This window comes from Mizuhopecten yessoensis, unplaced genomic scaffold (genome assembly GCF_002113885.1).
Source record: "Mizuhopecten yessoensis strain PY_sf001 unplaced genomic scaffold, ASM211388v2 scaffold9109, whole genome shotgun sequence".
In the NCBI taxonomy this organism is placed as follows: domain Eukaryota; kingdom Metazoa; phylum Mollusca; class Bivalvia; order Pectinida; family Pectinidae; genus Mizuhopecten; species Mizuhopecten yessoensis.
In genome coordinates, this window is record NW_018407883.1 from 432,282 (window position 1) to 450,910 (window position 18,629).

At 35.3% G+C, this 18,629-nt stretch overlaps 2 protein-coding genes across 3 annotated transcripts in view; one reads left to right on the forward strand and one right to left on the reverse strand.

Annotated features, from left to right (window-relative positions):
• Positions 1–816: 816 nt before the first annotated feature.
• Positions 817–1,926, forward strand: LOC110457348 (FMRFamide receptor-like). The gene has a single exon (XM_021508577.1). The coding sequence runs from the start codon at positions 820–822 to the stop codon at positions 1,924–1,926; it is 1,107 nt and encodes a 368-aa protein (XP_021364252.1). The 5' UTR covers positions 817–819.
• Positions 1,927–8,557: 6,631 nt separating this feature from the next.
• Positions 8,558–18,629, reverse strand: part of LOC110457331 (aquaporin-1-like) — an 85,748-nt gene continuing 75,676 nt past the window's right edge. For both annotated transcript variants that reach the window (XM_021508552.1, XM_021508553.1), the window contains one exon: positions 8,558–8,843. In XM_021508552.1, the coding sequence (XP_021364227.1) occupies positions 8,743–8,843 (101 nt within the window). In that variant the 3' untranslated portion in view covers positions 8,558–8,742. The remainder of the gene's footprint in view (positions 8,844–18,629) is intronic.

An 18,629-nucleotide genomic window follows, 5' to 3' on the forward strand; every position in this document is an offset into this window, starting at 1 on the left:
CCTTCAGCCTCCAGAGACCTTTCTATAATGATATAACAGATCTCAAATCTCATTGTGAAACAGTCAATCTATCTACAGTTCTAATTTACTTAAAACTGTTGGTTTATTCAGAAAATTATAACTAACCTTTGCCACTTTCTCTTCTTTTTTCTTTCGTCTTTCCGTTCGATTGATGAACTTTTACATTTGAAATTTATTTTTTATTTTCCTTAATGACCTTTTGTGTTGATGGGCCGTTAATAATCAAATTACTAACTAAACCAAACAAACAAGCGACTTCCATATTGGTTGTGGCAATTACGTTTCGTGGTTGTCTGTTTCAATTTGTACGCAGTGGACTTATATTTCACACAAAAAATAAATCAGTTGTTGATCATATTGGGAATTGTTTTTCTTTAACTGTCACTAAAGGCAATTAAAATTTTGCACTTGACATGAGAGCAGTTGTTCGATCAGGACCGTTGATTTTCCATTTAAAGTTTTCCATTGAGCACATCAGGATATCAATCTCAACGGATTTAATGCAAAATTTCGTCCAATCCTATACATTATGTTCAGCCTTGTAGTTCCGCAGCAAAGGATTTCGTGATTAATTTTGTTCTTTTTCATTTCAGAACCAATGACTGTTCTGTGACATTTGACATCGGTAATACCGAATCTGAAACATATGTAACCAGGATGGAGGAAACCATTTTCACCGGAAGTACTGTAGATTCATTAATTCAAACTTTTAACATGCATGTGACGTCGTTTCTGGATTCTGCAAACGACAGTTTTTTAACTGAACATAGCATGCCTGTCACGTCAGCGTCACTTCGGATGACTAGGTTTATTGCTCAGCATATATTAGCACCAATTTTGGTGACATGTGGTGTACTGGGAAATATTTTCAATATAGTCGTTCTTAGGAGTCCAAAGATGAAAAGTTCGACGAATGTGTATCTCATGGCCCTAGCAATCTGTGATTCAATGTATCTTATTTTTATGTTTTTATTGTCGTTTTTCAACTGTGAAAACAAAAATCAGTTTACATTTGTCTTTTACATCGTTCCGTTTGGACGGGTGTTTTCCGATCTGTTTGGTAATACTGCTGTGTGGCTTACAGTGGCCTTCACATTGGAGAGATACATAGGAGTGTGTCACCCAATGAAAGGGAAGGCGTGGTGTACCATTGGAAAAGCAAAACTGGCTGTTATCAGTGTATTTATTATATCACTTATCAACACATTTCCTGAATTCTTTGAACTAGAGATCGTGGAATTCATTCATATAGGTAAAGAGAAATCAACCATACTTAAATGTCAGACGACAAGGTTTGGCAGCACATCCAGTTATCAAATCGGATATTTCTGGTGGTACGTGGCATTTTTCAACTTTTTCCCTCTTGTGTTGCTAGCAGTGTTCAACAGCATATTAATATGGTCTGTTTGGAAGGCTAACAAGACCCGACGTACATTGTCGAATTCAACCGTCATCGGAGAAACAACGAGACAAGCGACAGAACAACAAAAAGTGACTACAATGCTTATATCTGTCGTTATCATATTCCTTCTCTGCCAGCTTCCGTGGGCAATCCTGTTACTGTACAAAGCCTACATATCAGCCAATGATATCAACTCGCATGGTGACAGCTTACGAATCGCTGGAAATGTGTGTAACTTGTTGGTTGAATTTAATTCTTCTGTCAATTTTTTACTGTATTCCTATTTCAGCAGTCGATTTAGACGCACGTTTAAGAGAATATTTTGCAAGTGGAAACGGGAACGAGACAGGCGAAGATCTCTTTCGAGTTCCTCGGATACCTTTCGGAAATCATCTTCCTCAAAGGAAAGTACAACGGCCACTTCCGTGTCTTCTTATAGATCAAAGCGCGGCATGGTATCCGACTTGTCGGCAAGAGGAAATCTGATATGTCAAAAATTGTAATGTTTACACTTATCAACATGATTTACATTCAATGTGGTTTTATAAATATTTTCTATTCCAATAAGTATGATCATCTGTGATTGTACAGTTATTAAAGAAGCAGAACAGAATATGTTAAACGTTTTGCTCTCGTATGTCTTTGTATCTTTCGTTGGAAATTAACATGTTGGCATATATTCCGTCTTTGCGTATTGCAGAGTTTACTTCTCTTGTGAGCAGGTATTGATTGTTAAGCTATTAGTTTGTGTGAGAAAATTACGTCGTTTTCTCAAAAATTGATGACGTTACTCTCACAAACAAATGACGTAACAATCAATACCTAATCACAAGAGCAGATAACTCTACGAAAAGACGGAATATATGATGTTGAAATATACATTACAATTTATTATCAAACAATTGGTATATAATTCGTGTGTCCAGTTGATATAGTATATATCAATCTAGTTGTCCATATGAAATATAACGTGGTAGACTGCTGTTGGAATACTCGTTTCTGAAGTTTACTGTAACCGCGATGGCCACAGTAATCTCATTTGAGTAGTGGTTCTCAATATATGAACTTTACTTGTTCTTATTCATATATGTTACGCACATCCTGCTGTGTCAAGACTAGACCTATTTGGATTTCAACATTGGGCCATAAGCATCACAAATGAGTCATATATTACAAAGACAGCTGTATGATGCAGTGTAACTCATTACTTTGGCATTCTGTATCTTTTACATCTTAAATGTTCAATACATATGTGTGTGTTACGTGTATTTCTCATTGTAGATCAAACTATCCAATCCTATAAGGAATTACCAGCTATATTTTAGTTAAACTTGATAGATATATGACTAAACACATTACACAATCATTTCAAACTGTATCTTCACATATTTTGATAAATAAAAATATTTACTTTGCCCCCCTTACATTGCTTTAGTATGTAACGGTATTTTCCTGAATAAATATTTTATATCATTATGTCTCTTGTTGAATTCAAATCTTATACACACCTATGCAGGTCGGGGATTGAGAAAAGAATAAACCAGCTGTTACCTACAACATCTTATATGGGAACCCCCTGCAGAATTGGAGAATTGGTTTTTGTCGTCGGCTTGGTAACTTAAGCGACCAAAACAAATCTGCTGCATCCTTTGCTACATTTGAAATAATTTCTGTCTACTTCCTAAAACCTCTTTGTTTCTAAGCAGCTGTCTTGGCGATACCTCACGTTTGGTCCTGATGTTGAACGTTCGCCCAAGTGGTGTAGACAATGGGTTATGTCCCCATACTGGACCAAAGTCCTTAAAAACGGCAGTTGTTGTTGCGTGCTTAACGTGTTTTCAGTATGGCATTTCCGAGAGGAAGTGATATAAAGTCGGAATCAGATCCAGGCCAATTATACCAACACACTCAGACTCAAGCAAAACTGAGGTTTTGTCAAATAAGGCACAAGGAAACAACCTAAAGGTTATAACAGGGTAGACAGAAAGTTACTCAATTCTTATTGAACCTGGTCAGGTCATATAATGTATTCCAAATCAATGTTTTTACACTTTGTCAATGTGTTCATTATCAAACAAACTCCTGAACTTAACATCTAAAACTGTCATATTCACTTACCATCATTAACCATTATCCCCGCGGCAACAGACACCTGCTAAGTGGTTTCTTTATTCAAAATATTGGTTGCAAATGTGTCAAACCACAATTAAAACAAAGCTCAAACATGAAGAAAAAGTACCCATTAATACTTACTTACTATTTATATTTATTATTTATTTAAAAACTTGCCATTGAATGTTACCACACTTATATCAACAAAACGATATATTACTAAAAGGTATTTAAACAATAACATAATAATAGATTGTAACATTCAACGATACATAACAGAACATATATGTCCTTTACATAATTTCCAGATTAACAATTGTATATACATCCCACTTAAAATAATATACAGTTTCATTAAGTATAATCGTAACTGTTTTACATACCATTAAAACGCCATTTTACTTACAAAAGCAAATACATCTTAGCCGTTAGAATTGATCCTTAAATTCCGTTAGGAATAATGATGCAATGAGGAGATTTGGACTGTCTTAGGGAATAGCAGTATATAATGGCGATACATCGAAAGATGTCTGATGTGGCTGTGTTCCACCTTGAAATACAAGTTTTTTTTAACGTATTCACTAATATATCTATATATAGATATCACAGAACTATTTTGAAAACACGAATAAAAATCTGTCTAATAAGTTAACATCATTGAATCAAGTCATCAAAACAAACATAGGCGTTTTGTTACTGTTCGAGGGATAAAAAACACATTTAATAGAAAAACAATAAATTCAATATAACTTAAGTTTGGCAATACACGTTTCGTATTATTCAATAGAGGCAATGATAAACTTCGAGGCACTGAGTCGATTTTATCCACCAATTAACATTATTGAATTGCGCTATAATACTATAAAAGTGGAAATCTTTGCGTTTTTTCACTAGGAGTACATTATAGTGAAAATATCCACACACAGACGTTTGTTAATAAATTATGTAGATCAAATGAACTAGCAGCTGTCACTCTTCATAGGACTTTTCATGTTTTTTTTAATAGGACAACGTCATAACGTCAAAATTGCATGTCATCACACTACAGATGTAACGTGACATCACAATATTTACAATATTGGCAAACTTTTACTGTGACATATTGATACTAGCTTTTAATATTTTGATGAAATACTCTTCTTTTACTTTCTCTCAGAATATAGTGTCGGACAAATATAATCGATATGATACATGTATCACCGGCACCTTCAAGAATATTATAATATAAACATTTCTTATATGGAACCATTGGCAACGCGAACATTTCCACACGCGAACATTTTCATTTTTACAGTATCTATTACATTCATAGATTATAATAGCAAAATGTCAATGTCTCGAATGCCACTATTCCAGAAAACTCTTAGCATGGGCCATCCTTAAATTACACCAGCTAACTTTTAAAAAGTGAAAATCAACTTTAAAGTTAAGATTTTGACCAACCATTTACACTCAGGTAAACTATTTCATTATAAAATGCACCGATTTGAAATAAACTCATTAGAAATTCGATAATGAACAGAATAATTGATACAATTTTTATGCCATTCATGTATGAGTATTTACGTTAGATCAAAATGTACAAAACATTGATCCTTTTTTTTTTTTTGCGGTTAAACGTCGTTGAAGAACTTTTGCAACCTTAAACAACAACTTGAGATTGTTTTTATAGTAAAACAATAATTCTCAAATCTCTTTTCCATACAGTAAATATCACAACCATTCTAACCTACTTGAAAACTGTTAGTCTGTTCAAAAAGATATATAACTTACCATTACCACGCTAATTTTCAAGTTGACATTTGTCTTTTTATCTTTGTGTTTGTTTGATGTCATTTTCATTTGCGTATTTTATCTACCTTTAATTGGTCCTAAGCTCTTCTGTGTCAATGTTTCGTAAAGAACGCAGTAAGATTAACAACGTCTACGTTCATATGGAAACTAATGCCTCGAGAGACAGTCCCGAAATCAAAGAATATGAAAGTGATTAAAGATAAGATTTATATTCCAACTGGGTACATTAGATCAATATCGGTTGCCTCTTACGATAGCATAAAACAATGTTTGAGATACATATAATACCTTTTTACACTTTCGTTCTCGTGCGTTACGAAGATGTGTCCCTAGGCACCCATTTTCAGATGACCCTAGCTGCTGCAAGGTCGTTGAACCCCGCACAAATAAACCGTTCAAAGAAATATACAACCTAAGTTAAAATTTCAGATTTCCTCCTACTATATAAGTTTAAAAACAGAAAAATCAACAAACTAAATCTTGGTATCGACAAAAAGAAACATCTTCCATTTTAATGGACCGACATCATTTATGCTTAACAGCCAGTTTTACCTCTTATCTAACAAGTATATAGTTGTTTAGATAAGTAAACGTATTTCAAAGACGTATTGCTGACATCAAACCGGGAGAAAAACAGATGCTCTAGTTTATATACACCATGTGAACTTAATGTTATTTCTTGGTTTTTAAATTAAAGATAAGAAAAATAAGAAACGTTTAACTTCGACACGATCGCACTAGAGCACTTTAACACTCTTATTAACATAGTTTATTGCTAATATTCACATACTACATAAAATTATGGCTGTTTTTCCTCTTTATACATATCATAACAATGATCATATTAATAGTTAAGCCACCTATTTTCCCAATTAGAATTGGATAACGTGTTCTCATTTAAACACAAGATTAGCAAGGCTTGACCATAATAATAAGTTATGGCACTGAAATTTATGCAGAGCAAACCGAGATACTAAGCCAATTGAAAAAATAAACGTATTTTCGGAATGCTTGTTTTCAATATACATATTTCATCACTGACATCATTTTACTACATATTACATACAGTTAGATACAACGAGACCTTGTATTAGGTCTGATACACATATACACATGTGATATAGTTATTCAAACTTCAATGACATTGCATTTTGACAATTACATATACGAAAACGTAAAATGATTTTACATTATAATCGATATATCTACACAAAAATAATAAAATAGAAAAGAAATGTTTGGAAAAGAAAATGTACAATATCATCTATGTTTTACATTTTTTGTCCAGCAATCCTATGTTAGAAGGGTGATCACTCGAATAAATACAGGTATTGAAAAGGCATAGAGTGATCTATGTCGGCGAATGAATTACTGCTGAAGGTTTTTCTTCAATCATTTATTTCGAATTATTTAGATCGATTCGTGCTCTACCTATTTCATTTGATAGAGGCACTTTTGTACTACCTTACATTTAGTTATTCTGTGCGGACGAAGCGTAAAATAAGAATGTATTGATATGTGGAAATGTATTGTCAGCTAACAGCAATGCTCAGTTAAGAAGTCTACATGAAAATATTCACAAAAAGTATGCATTGCCTTCACTATGCTTCCTTTTTCAATAATAAACTTAATTGATATATATTTGTACATCAATCTTTATCTACAAAATAGCCAATATAGGGTAATCGCTTAGTGAACACTAACACTTACAACTAATTCAAACAGTTAAAGTCACAGTTAGTGATTAATGTTGTAATAAAACCATTCCAAATACCGCCTTCGGGTATAAATAGAAGTTTTATAATTAAATTACATAGAAACCACAAAATATATAATAAAATGTAGCATTTGATTAATGAAAAAATGTTAGTACATGGATTTATATTGTAATAACAAATGTAAGTTATTTCCCGCCATTAAAAAGCTATGAGAGGTTCATCACACACAAAAAAGGTATCATGTCCGTACGTCATGTGTATCTAGGATTGTTTTTGAAAACATGTCTTAAATGATTGCGCGAAGTGTTAAAACAATGCGTCCTTTAGAGGCAGATTCAAAGAGTCTCATACAATCAAGCTGTAGACAAGTGATGTAGCACCTATTACAAAATTATGTCACGGTGCAAATTCAACTAGTGCTACATGCAACAGAAATATGTTTCTCTGAATAAATGAGGACCTACTTATTGTGAAATGTCATTCCCAACAAATCTCTCGACTGTTTTTTTTTATTAAAGATTATATCAATTATTTAATGGCACAACAATGACAGCATCGAAAACACGCATCTAAGGCTGAATGTTTTAAACAAACAGGAACACATTGATCCCATTTTACACAGATATACTGTGTAATGTAGAAACACGCACTGCTGAAGACGGATTGATTAAAACAAACAGGAACACATTGATCACATTTTACACAGGTATACTGTGTAATGTAGATTCACGCACTGCTGAAGACGGATTGATTTAAACAAACAGGAACACATTGATCACATTTTACACAGGTATAGTGTGTAATGTAGAAACACGCACTGCTGAAGACGGATTGCCAACCACTTGGTTTAAGCAAGGTTTGCATGAAAGGTTTTATTATGAACATTATCGGGTTAGATTTTTACGAATGCATGAGTACAGTGTAACAGCTGATTTTGGCTGGCACTGGGACATTTGCCTCACATTGCTATGAATAGCAACAAACAAGCTGAATGATATTTAAAAACAATTGTCATTACGACGTAGTGTCATTTAACAGGATGAGTATGAACATGTGTCTTATCAAATCAATCCCACTGGTTAATTCCGTCTTTGCGTATTGCAGAGTTATCTTCTCTTGGGAGCAGGTATTAATGATTGTTACGTCATTGGTTTGTGTTAGAAAATTACGTCGTTTTCTCAAATATTGATGACGTTACTCTCACACACCAATGGCGTAACAATCAATCCCTGCTCACAAGAGAAGATAACTCTGCAATACGCAAAGACGGAATGATATGGCGTTCATTTGAAAAGTATGTGGAAAAATTCCAACGGCACCTGTTCAGTCGTTTGAACACAACTTCAATTAGTCGACACTTAAAATATTTGGATAGAAAAAAAAATACTATCTCGACCATTGTTTATATTGTTTACCTGTCTCGTTATTTAGTTTTTCAATTTTAAAATACAAACGTCCTGAAGCTTGCTTTCATGTTAAAATAAAACAAAAATAAACAAAAAACTGCCATGAGAAAAAAAACATGGGAAAAAATCGTTGTTGAACCGCAATATATAAAACACAAACAATGTTTAGGCTGTAGAATCCAAGCTTTCAAGGTTCAATAGGATAATGAATAACCGTATCCCAGTACACGTTAGATATGCATGCTTAAATATTCACACGATTGTGGTCAATATCCTATGTATCATCTCATTAGAGGTTCATAGACAACTTCTCCACTTGATCGCCACCCTTCCGTTGTGTATCGCCCTTGAAATAATCCCGTGGAATGCAAACCATGCTGCCGTCATCCGCTGTGGAACAAGAGAAAAGATTTACAGTGTATAACAAAAAAGGGTTTACAATGACAAAAAAGGAATATTTGAACATTTTAGCCGTAACCATCCTCTATATCGATCATTATGGTTATGCTTTTTGTACGTTTCGGTTTAAAACTTACTCATATTATAAATATTTGTTTAAAATTAGGCTTAGACATGTGGGAATATTGAATGTTAATTGGCTTGTATTTCAAATTGATTTCTTGGTATGATTCAGTGTGTTATCGACTTTATTTGTAAATATGTTTTCATCGAACAATGATACGGAAGGAGTCCAGCAGTACTCAGCATATCTACACGACATAAAACGCTACATGATATCAGAGACATTTGACGGTATAGAAAGGTATGGCCTTTAACCTGGAAAAGTTAATCTTCATAACCCCATCTGTGCTACAAACTTAAAACACGTCTTATTCCACGTGGTATTAACTTGGACACTATCTCTTTGAAGTATTGAATAACTACAAGTAAACTTGAATAGTTTTGTTCAGACTGTTTTTATACGCCCGTCAAATTTGACGGGAGTATTATGGTATGGATTTGTCTATCCATCCGGCCGTCCGGCGTAAACTTTTGTTTGTCCGGCAATCTCCACCTACATTTTTCGACCGATCTCTTTGAAACTTGGTATACATTATAATCATGATACGAAGCTGTGTCTCCCTTAAATGAATTTTGATTCAACATTTTTTGACGGATTTCTTTGAAACATAGTAGGCTAAATTATCATGATATGATGTTGTGTTTCCTAAAAAAAGTATTTTGATTCAACAATTTTCCAAAAGGTTATTGCCCTATATTTATTTCAGTATTTGATTTTTGTCCGGCAATCTCCTCCTACATTTTTCAACGGATCTCTTTGAAACTTGGTATACATTATCATCATGATATGAAGTTGTTGTGTTTCCCGTAAAAGAATTTTGATGTGACGTTTTTGTGCAAAAGTGATTGCCCTTTGTTTATTTCAGTATTTGATTTTTTGTCCGGAAATTTTCTCCTACATTTTTAGCTCACCGGGCCTAAGGACCAAGGTGAGCTTATGCAATACCGTGGCGTCCGTCGTCCGTCCGTAAACAATTTCTTTAATCGGAATTTAACCACATTTGACTTGAAGCATCCCTAGGTTCGTGGAGATTAAACATTGTACAAATGGTGGGGTTGACCCCCAGGGGGCTAAGGGCGGTGCCAAAAGGGGGCAATTTTGCTAGATTAGCTATACACCACTTCTTCTGTAGAACTATTAAATGGATATCAATCATATTTGGTCAGAAGCATTCATGGGAGGCAGTGATTCAAAATTATACAAATGGTTGGGCTGACCCCCGGGCTAAGGGATGGGGCCAACAAAAGTGTATTACTTGGAAATGGTTGAGATTCCCACCATATAACCATATATACAATTGCTAAGCATGAAGAGAAGAATGCACATTTGCTTCCAGGATGGCCATAGGGTCTGTCCCCATCCTTGGATACATAGTCCCTGGGCCATAACTTTAAAACTGTTGAGATCCCCACTCCAAAACTATATATACAAATGCTGGGCATAAAGAGAGGAATGCAGTCATGATATTAGAATAGACCCTGGGGTCTGACCGAACCCCTTGGGACCTAGTTTCTTAGTCATAGCTTGGAAACAGTTGAGATCCCCACCCTATAACTATATACAATTGCTGAGTATAAAGAGATGAATGCATATATGCTTCCAGGTCGGCCTTGGTCATAACTTCGAAATGGATAAGAACCCCAGCCCAAAACTATATATACAATTGTTGGGCATAAAGAGACGAATGCAGCCATGATATTAGAATTGACCCCAGGGTCTGCCCAACCCTTGCAGACTTAAAGCCTGGGTCATAACTTTGAACGGTTGAGATCCCCACCCCAAAACTATATATAAAAATGTTGGGCAAAAAGAGACAAATGCAGTCATGATATTATAATTGATCCTGGGGTCCGGCCACAACCCTAGGGACCTAATTTCTGAGTCACAGCTTGGAAACAGTTGAGATCCCCACCCCATAACAATACATAAAATTGCTGGGCATGAAAAATCTACAGACTCTGACCGTTTTTCTTTTCTGTTTAAACGCAAACGCAACGCAAACGCAACGGAAACGCAACGGAAAATCAACGCAAACGCACACAAACAGTTTAATTAAACACGCTCCTAAAACGCCGTTCATAGTAGACCAATAATTGTATTTTATTTAGATGTACTTGCTCACGGGGGCGTGTCGGTCTCTGACCTTAACTCTGACCTGTAGTTTGCACAGCGGGAGATGCATGTACTTAATTTAGAATGATGATTTTTGTGAATATTGATAATTCGTTTTGAAATGGAATAACACTTCTAATGGCATCCGTTTGGAACTCAACAGTACATTACATTTAACATCTAATCAGTCAATCTACGCGACGCCGAAACACATTCCTTTTTTATGAATTCATAACATTAAAAGTATATTTATGTTGGTAGTTTTTTTTTTGTTTTTTTTTAATTTCTCTGTTTCAAAGGTGAAGTTACGGGAAAAGTCTTGAACAATGGTACTTCGACATTAACAATACATATGGATACGTCTAGTGGGTAGTTTATTTATTTTTGTCTCAAATTCTGAAAAAATATATAATCAATTTGTCGAAAAATAATTAACAACCCAAACTAAATAACGTACGTGTAATTGTTTGTTTTTATTTAAACGAGGCGATAGCAAATGTTCAAAAGGAGATGAAATATGAAACTTGTGTTTGGAAAATGCTGGATATGAATATCATCATATTTATAAAACAAGTGAAGTGATCTGTTTGCATAGAGTATTATTCCTGTATTATCTTACAAATCTAACTGAAATGCTGGAATTATTGTTTTTTCTTAAAATCGTTCTTCTCTACTTATATCTCAAACAAGTATAATTCTTACGATATTCTCTTTAGTGGTATTATTTGATAATTATAATCAGTATTTATATGAATGATATTGAAGCCGGAGCGTAAGTTGTAGGTATCTTATTTATACATCTTACAACACAACATACATGTATACATTCTATGCACCCTGTTACGCTTAATCATATTCATTGCTGTACCCACGGACTTAGATAATCTAATTCCGGGTTGTACCTCAAGTTAGTCATTTTCATTTGTCTGAGTGATGAAAACATAATCTGAAATCTGAATTACTTATGTAATTCCCTCCTAAAACAGTCTTGAAGCAAAGTTTTTTTATTGCTTTCTCTTGACCGTCTTGAAAAGTATATTGTACAAAAAACACTGAGTTCACTACCCTAAACAATAGTGAATTAATCCCAACTATCATCTGGTCTTTGCTTTTACCTGGCCTTACCTTTATTATTGTTTAAACGTGTGGTCACCCCTGTTTCCTGCGGCTATTGTTATTTGGAAGGTAAAGACCACAAGGTTATTACCTGTTTCTACAGTATGGTTATTATATATCCAGAATTCATTATTTCTTATATTTCCCCCGTTTCTAAAAACATTTTTTTTTTTCAGCATTTACCTCCGCAAACCTTCTGGAGTATTTGCAAACAAAACCATATCATCAGCATTCATTAATAGGAAAAGAGTAGTAATTTGCAAATCAATACTGGGACAATTATCATTAATAAAATTAGTTTCAAAATCATTTACATACAAGAAAAAGAGTACAGGTGACAAAGTTTCCCCTTGTAAGAGACCGGATTTGTTTGGGAATTGGTCGCTCAGCTGGCCGTTAAATTTCACGCATGATTTTACATTTTCATACAAGCAAAATATTTTTTTTTTTTTAAATCCTCTAATTCCACAATTTATCAATTTACTCCACAATTTGGCTCTGTCACGTGTTAATTGTACGATTTTCACCTGTCCTTCTTCTCCTAATTGGCATAATCGTAATTAACATTTGTTTTAGTTTAGAGGAATCAGGTTATGCTGAAGTTTACATTATGTGTATGGTGTCCAGCTATATAAAATTTGCAAGAATTTCCAGACAGTGAGTTTAATTGAAACCAAACTGACGACTCTGAATAGGATAACATAGACTGGCAGCATTGCATGTCCCGACCTGAGCACTGGTGATATTTTATTTCAAATGAACGAGTTTAAGGAAAATTAAAGAGAAATAGTCTTAATGTTATCGATGGAAGATATTTCTTAATTTTAGCTTGAAAGTCAGTTTGCAATCATTTTCTTTACTCTACACAGAGACGTGTATTCTTTATATGTTTCTGCTCTGCAGTGAGAACGTATCCAATCATGTCGTCATTGAACAGAACAACTTCGTGACCAGTTTCTGTGCCGGAATATTTATATTGAAAAAAAGTTATATACTGTGGTACCTCTACGGTCCAAAAATACGGAAGTATATCAGTGAAAATGTTTACAAAATAACTTCAACGTTGGTGTCTGCTGTTTTTAAATGTCAAGATTTTTAGTATCACCGTTCAATGGCAAATCGACGACATTGTGTCTTCCGTATGTTAGGTCGACATTTCAAACATTTGATCGATACAATACAATACCTGTATTTGCGATGCCAAACTAGATACACGGACTTCTATAATCTAATTCCAGATATTTTTTTTATTTCGAAAATATCATTGAATTATGAGATTTATTTTGTTTTGTTTCTCCCTATACATGTAGCATACACAAGTTTTAATTTAACAATCTTGGTTAAATTATGAAAATCATCTCGATCCACTTCCTTAGCATACTTGGGTATGAAATTTGTGTACAGGTAAATAACACTTAACACCTGTGCCGAAGGCAGGAGGCCCAATATACACCTATATACCTGTGTACAGGTATGACATCAAAGGGATGTCAGCAGATGGGCAAGGGGGTCCTGAAGTTAGTGTGTAGATTGGTGTAGATTATGTGTCTTAAAATTTTCAATTCAACAACATTGTCCTCAGGTGAGATAACGTGGAAAAAGAGTCAAATTAACGTAGAGACGTATAAATATTGACGTCTCTGGTATAATGATTAATTTCAAGAAAAAATATGAATAAATGAAATGCGTAAGTGCTGTCACAGAGTCACATTATATGCAAATCAGTACAACTGCATCATTCGACAGATGAAAGTAAGAAACGAGGCAATTAACGCTGGACCATGCTATATATCTGATCATGTGGTTCATTGATAAATTACTAATCTTTGTGAGACTTGAACGGACAGGTTCTCCCTCTGCAATATTCTTCGAAGTGGTGTGTGCTTAATTCCTTGGATTGCATACAGAATAAAAACGTTTTAAGTTTTACGACTGGGAGTGGAAAAAAAAACCACGGGTTGCTGCTCATTTTGAGTATTTATTATTGTACCGGTGCATTTTTTTGTCAATTCCAATCGTATATCTACATATTGTAAAGAAAGTGGTGCGGTGCGCCGGAGGCGTATATATTATATACTCTGGATGTGCCTACGTTAATTTGATCAATTTAGATCAATTGCTTTTTTAATCAATTGTTTTGTGTTGTATATAGGTGTTCATCAACTTTTTCTAAATATCAATTTGATAACAAAAAGTGTATTATTTACTGTTTTTTGTCACCACGTCAGACCAGAAACGTATACGTAGATGATGATACTTAAAGATTTGATCGCTAGTTTCAGGCAAAATTGCTATAGATGCTCGATATCGTTTCGAATTCACACCGTCGCGTGTCCAGGTCGTGAAACCAAAAACAAGATCTGTCACAGTGTCGGAAAATATTTCGTTCTCCCAACGTCCCTTATCGCTATTTGGACGGTCTGACTATGGTTGAACTTTCACTATAAAACGTCAACCTTAGAACCGTCACGAAGAATCGTAGGCCTTTGGTTTTGGACATTGACAGCGATAAGTTCGTCTTCATCACTTGGAGGGAGGAAGACCTCGTACGATATGCTTACGCGAATATAGTCCGTGGTTAATTTATATAAATTAATGTGATACAGCTGCTACTCTCAATATCTAAATTCGTTCATCTATTATATGTTTTCAAAAAGTTGTTGCCGAAACATTTATTTTGACAATTATTAAATTTGTCATTTTTGAATATCAATGAGTGACTTTTTACATATGGGCCAAATTACTTCGCCAGCCATGTCAACAAACACATGCGTGTATGCTATTTCCGACTGATCATGAGATTGTGGTAGAGCCAGATCACACGACTCGTGGTTGTTGAGTATGGTATTTATTTACTCTCGTTAGTAAATTTTCAAAAGTCACAGAAGGACACTCGCTAAAGCTCGTGTCTTTTGTAACTCTTGAAAATTAACTGACTCGAGTGAAATAAATACCATGTTCAACAACCACTCGTTGTGTAACCTCTATATATACTCAGTACAAACACTATAGTATAGTATATATGTGTCTGGTTAAAGGATTTTAAAAGGGGATGGCCGGGGTAGCTTTTGGAAGTGATCTCTTCTGTGTTGTAGTCCTTACGCCAAAGGGACATGAGTCACTTTTAAAAAATGACAACCGCAAAGTTTGGTGAGCAAGACGTCAGGTCGTCTGAGCATTTTATCTGAACAGGACAATAAAAGGAACAAGTATGACAGGGATTAAAATGTCTCGCTCAGCGAGCGACTGAGTACCAAATCACCTGACGCGTACTGTATGTAGCTCTTGTTCAAATTTGTCATACACATTCAAATATTTTGTAGAATTAGTATACCTATTCGTGTAATCATTCAAATCAGAGACGTACATAAACTTAAATCTATATGGATGTTTTGAAAGTAAAAAAGTCTTTCAAGTTCTCAAATTGATCATGAATAAAAATACACTCTTGTTGCATCAATGGAACGATAATAAGATCTAATATGGTAATTGTCAACTATTTTCTTCTTAATGTGGTTGTCATGGCTGTAGTTTGCAAGAGGTCTGAATGATATCTATGAATGACATCTATATGGTTCGATGTTTAAAGAGTTTTAAAACATATCTGGTGAATCTCACTTTGACTTTCATCTTCTCAAATTTATCATCCACATAAAAATACACTCTTGTTGCATCAATAGGAAGTTTTAACTTTAAGTGACGAGAATAAGATCTTATTTGATAATTGTCAAATATTTTCCTCTTAATGTGGTTATTATGGCTGTGGTTTGGAAAAAATAGGCTGGAAAGGTCTTTGTATCAAGAAATCATTGTTTCTTAAATAGCGTTTGATAGCAGAGACTAATCCATTGGTATTGGGGAAAGTTTGTGTTGGTTTGTTAAATCCAGATACGTTTACAAAGAAATGTTAAATTTTAAGAAAATATATAAACATACACCTCACTATATAGGCAGTTGAAGCTGCATGAATTAGTATTGGCAGTAAGACACAGAAAACGATATTTGATTGATCCTTGAATACATTTACATGACATATACTTGCAAACATATACCACCTACACCCTCCTACATCACCTATACGTCCTACACCACCTATACCCTCCTACATCACCTATACGTCCTATACCACCTATACACTCCTACATCACCTATACGTCCTATAACACTTATACCCTCCTACATCACCTATACGTCCTATACCATCTATACCCTCCTATATCACATATACGTCCTACACCACCTATACCCTCCTACATCACCTATACGTCCTTTACCACATATACCCCCCTACATCACCTATACGTCCTACACCACCTACACCCTCCTACATCACCTATACGTCCTACACCACCAATACCCTCATACATCACATATACGTCCTATACCACCTATACCCTCCTACATCACCTATACGTCCTTTACCACATATACCCCCCTACATCACCTATACGTCCTACGCCACCTATAACCTCATATATCACCTATACGTCCTACACCACCTATACCCTCCTATATCACCTCAACGTCCTATACCACCTATACCCTCCTACATAACCTATACGTCCTATACCACCTATACCCTCCTACATCACCTATACGTCCTATACCACTTATACCCACCTACATCAACTATACGTCCTATACCACCTTTACCCTCCTACATCACCTATACGTCCTACACCACCTATCCCCTCCTACATCACCTATACGTCCTACGCCACCTATAACCTCATATATCACCTATACGTCCTACACCACCTATACCCTCCTACATCACCTATACGTCCTTTACCACCTATACCCTCCTACATCACCTATACGTCCTACGCCACCTATACCCTCATATGTCACCTATACGTCCTACACCACCTATATCCTCCTACATCACCACATATACGTCCTATACCTTCTTTGCCCTCCTGCATCATCTTTACATCCTATACCCCCTTTGCCCTCCAACATCACATTTACTTCCTATTCCACCTATACCCCCCTACATCACCTGTACGTCATATACACTCTTTGTCCTCCTACATCATCTTTACTTCATATACCCCCTTTGCCCTCCTACATCACATTTACTTCCTATTCCACCTATACCCTCCTACATCACCTATACGTCCTACACCACCTATACCATCCTACATTATCTAAACCCTCTTACACGTCCTATACCCTCTTACATCACCCGTATTCTTTCAATGCAACCTATACCCTCCTACATCAACTTTCCCTACTATACCACCATAACACCTCTACATCACCTTTACTTTCTATACCACATATACCCTCCTACATCACATATACTTCCTATAACCACCTATATCCTCCTTCATCACATTAAATAACTATATCCTCCTACATCGCCTTTACTTCCTATACCACATGTACCCTCCTATATCCTATAATCCCTCTTACACCAACTATACCCTCCTACACCAACTATACTTCATATACCGTCCTACGTCACCTTTATTTCCTATACCACATATACCCTCCTACATCATCTATACCCTGTTACGCCAGCTATGCCCTCCTACATCACTATACTTCATATACCGTCCTACGCCACCTTTACTTCCTGTACCACATATACCCTCCTACATCATCTATACACTCTTACACCAGCTATACCCTCCTACATCACTATACTTCATATACCGTCCTACGTCACCTTTACTTCCTGTACCACATATACCCTCCTACATCATCTATACCCTCTTACACCAGCTATACCCTCCTACATCACTATACTTCATATACCGTCCCACGTCACCTTTACTTCCTGAACCACATATACCCTCCTAAATCATCTATACCCTCTTACCCCAGCTATCCCCTCCTCCATCACTATACTTCATATACCGCCCTACGTCAACTTTACTTCCTATACCACATATACCCTCCTACATCATCTATACCCTCTTCTACCACAATACGCTGTGTTATTCCACTCTCAGATCATTGCCACAATCTGTTTTGTTTACGTCGTCTGCTGTCAACATTTGACAAATGTTGGTGACTTTGTGAGGTTATTCAGAAAAGGGGGTTATTAAGGCAATATTAAAAGAAGATGATACTTAAAGATTTGATCGCTAGTTTCAGGCAAAATTGCTACAGACGCTCAATATATATCGTTTCGACGTCACACCGTCGCGTGTCCAGGTCGTGAAACAAAAATAAGATCTGTCACAGTGTCGGAAAATATTTCGTTCTCCAAACGTCCCGTTATCGCTATTTGGACGGTCTGACTATGGCTGAACTTTCGCTATAAATTAAGTTATTATGTTCATTTAATTTATTTCAATATTTTTTTTTTATTATTATTTAATTAATTAATTTGTTTTATTTATTCAATTTAATTATTTATTGATATTCTTTCATTTGTGGCGGTTTTTGCAATTCGTGATTTAACAATAATCACG